This window comes from Trypanosoma grayi (genome assembly GCF_000691245.1).
Source record: "Trypanosoma grayi strain ANR4 Tgr_891_V1, whole genome shotgun sequence".
In the NCBI taxonomy this organism is placed as follows: Eukaryota; Euglenozoa; class Kinetoplastea; order Trypanosomatida; family Trypanosomatidae; genus Trypanosoma; species Trypanosoma grayi.
In genome coordinates this window covers 5,316-6,951 of record NW_008826510.1, presented here as the reverse complement: position 1 = coordinate 6,951, position 1,636 = coordinate 5,316, and the positions used below count along the sequence as shown (strand labels likewise).

At 54.6% G+C, this 1,636-nt stretch overlaps 1 protein-coding gene across 1 annotated transcript; it reads left to right on the top strand.

Moving 5' to 3' along the window:
• Positions 1 to 118: 118 nt before the first annotated feature.
• On the top strand, positions 119 to 1,447 carry DQ04_08911030 (hypothetical protein; the record flags this gene model as incomplete). The annotated part of the gene is made up of 1 exon (XM_009315746.1): positions 119 to 1,447. One exon carries the CDS (start codon positions 119 to 121, stop codon positions 1,445 to 1,447), a length of 1,329 nt encoding a protein of 442 aa, XP_009314021.1.
• Between the last annotated feature and the right edge of the window lie 189 nt (positions 1,448 to 1,636).

The following is a 1,636-nucleotide window of genomic DNA, read 5'->3' as shown; positions in this document are numbered from 1 at the left end:
TTTTTTTGATATTATGTTCTCTCCTTTTTTCGTTTCTTTTTCTTGTTATTGATTTCGGCCGCATTTGCTTACACGCTGGCCGGATATCCAGCCCAAGTCTCGGATCTGCATAGCTGCAATGCTGTCTTCCTCGAAGGCGTTGCTCCTGCTGATAGTCCTTCAGCTGCTGTGCGGCCTGCCGCAGCGCGCTGCCGGTCAAATTGACGTGCATGTCGCCAACCTCACCGTTATGGCTGTCGGCTGGCCGGAGACGCTCGAGGAGCTGCAGCCGTTCGCGGCGGCCGTCACGTCTGCCGTGTGCGGACCGCTGCAAGTCGTTGACACATTGAGCCCGTGCGCCGGCTTCCTCGTACCCGCAGTGTCGGGAAGTTTGTCGCTGCAGGTGATGGTGCAGGCGGCATCGCTTGCGGCGTCTGCCCTCACGAGCGATGCCTTTCTTAATTGGGTGGAGGGCGACGCCTACGAGATGCTCCGTGATGTCACGTCCGCCGTTTCTGCAGCTGCAGGCAGGCCCCTCACGCCGCTGTCGAGGATAGGGACCGGTTTCTACACGGCTCCGTGCCGCGGCGCGGGAAGCGGTATGGTGNTGCCGTTCTGTTCGGTCACGCGCAACTGCCTGACGTCCATTGTCGTCACCGATATGAGTGGGAGCGTCGCGGACTCGTTCTGCAATTTAGTTCCTTCGCCTTGTGAACGCTACATTGCGTCGGAGACGATCTCGCAGCAGCATACGATGGTCAACATATCTGATCTCAAAAGGACACTAGAAGTGGCCCTCGCGTTCACAGACAGAGTGCGTAGAGGCATCACGCAGGCCAAACGAGTGCAACTCTATTCGAATGGCCGCATGGCGCAGCTGTATGCTGAGAAGGAAAACATGATGTACGACACGCCCATCAATATGGTTCCACGTTGCGACAGTCTCACAGGGATGTGGCTGCTCAGTCTGATCGCAATTTTTCCTATTCTGCTCATTCTCGCCCGCTACGTGTGGTACCAGGCTCGCCACCAAACTAGAAAAATGGAGCGGCAGGCCATCATTGAGGACGAGCTGCGGTCGCAGCGCCTAGCGGCGTCGCAGCCTGGAGTAGATGACCCATATGGCGGACATTATTATGCAGGTAACGGAACCGAATATGCACAGGATTACGCCACTGAGCAGCAGCAATACGAAGGGTATGACCAAGGAGATGGTACGAATGCCTATGAATACGAGCAGGAGTACCCTGCCGAAGAGGAGGCACAACAACAGCACCAAGCATATGATGGGTACTATCAGACAGTGTACGATGAGGGAGAGAATGCAACAGCTGCGGACGAGTACCTCGAGCCTGAATTCACTGCTGGCGACAATGGTGAAGAAGGGGCATATGCCGAGGAGAACGGAGAGGGGGTGGTACAGGCTACCGATGACAATCTTCGGGGTACCAAGGCTTCTTCATCGTAGAAACAACGACAGGAAAGAAATAGTCTTTGTGTTTAGCCTTTGGCCCGTACGCTGCTATCCCTCTCCATGTGTTTATTTTACTTTGAATCTCCTACTTGCTTTTCTTTCGCTCTTTGTACGATGACGTAGAGGACAAAATTGAAGAAGAGATGTGTGTGGTGTGTTGTTGGCACGTATGACTGGCGCTGT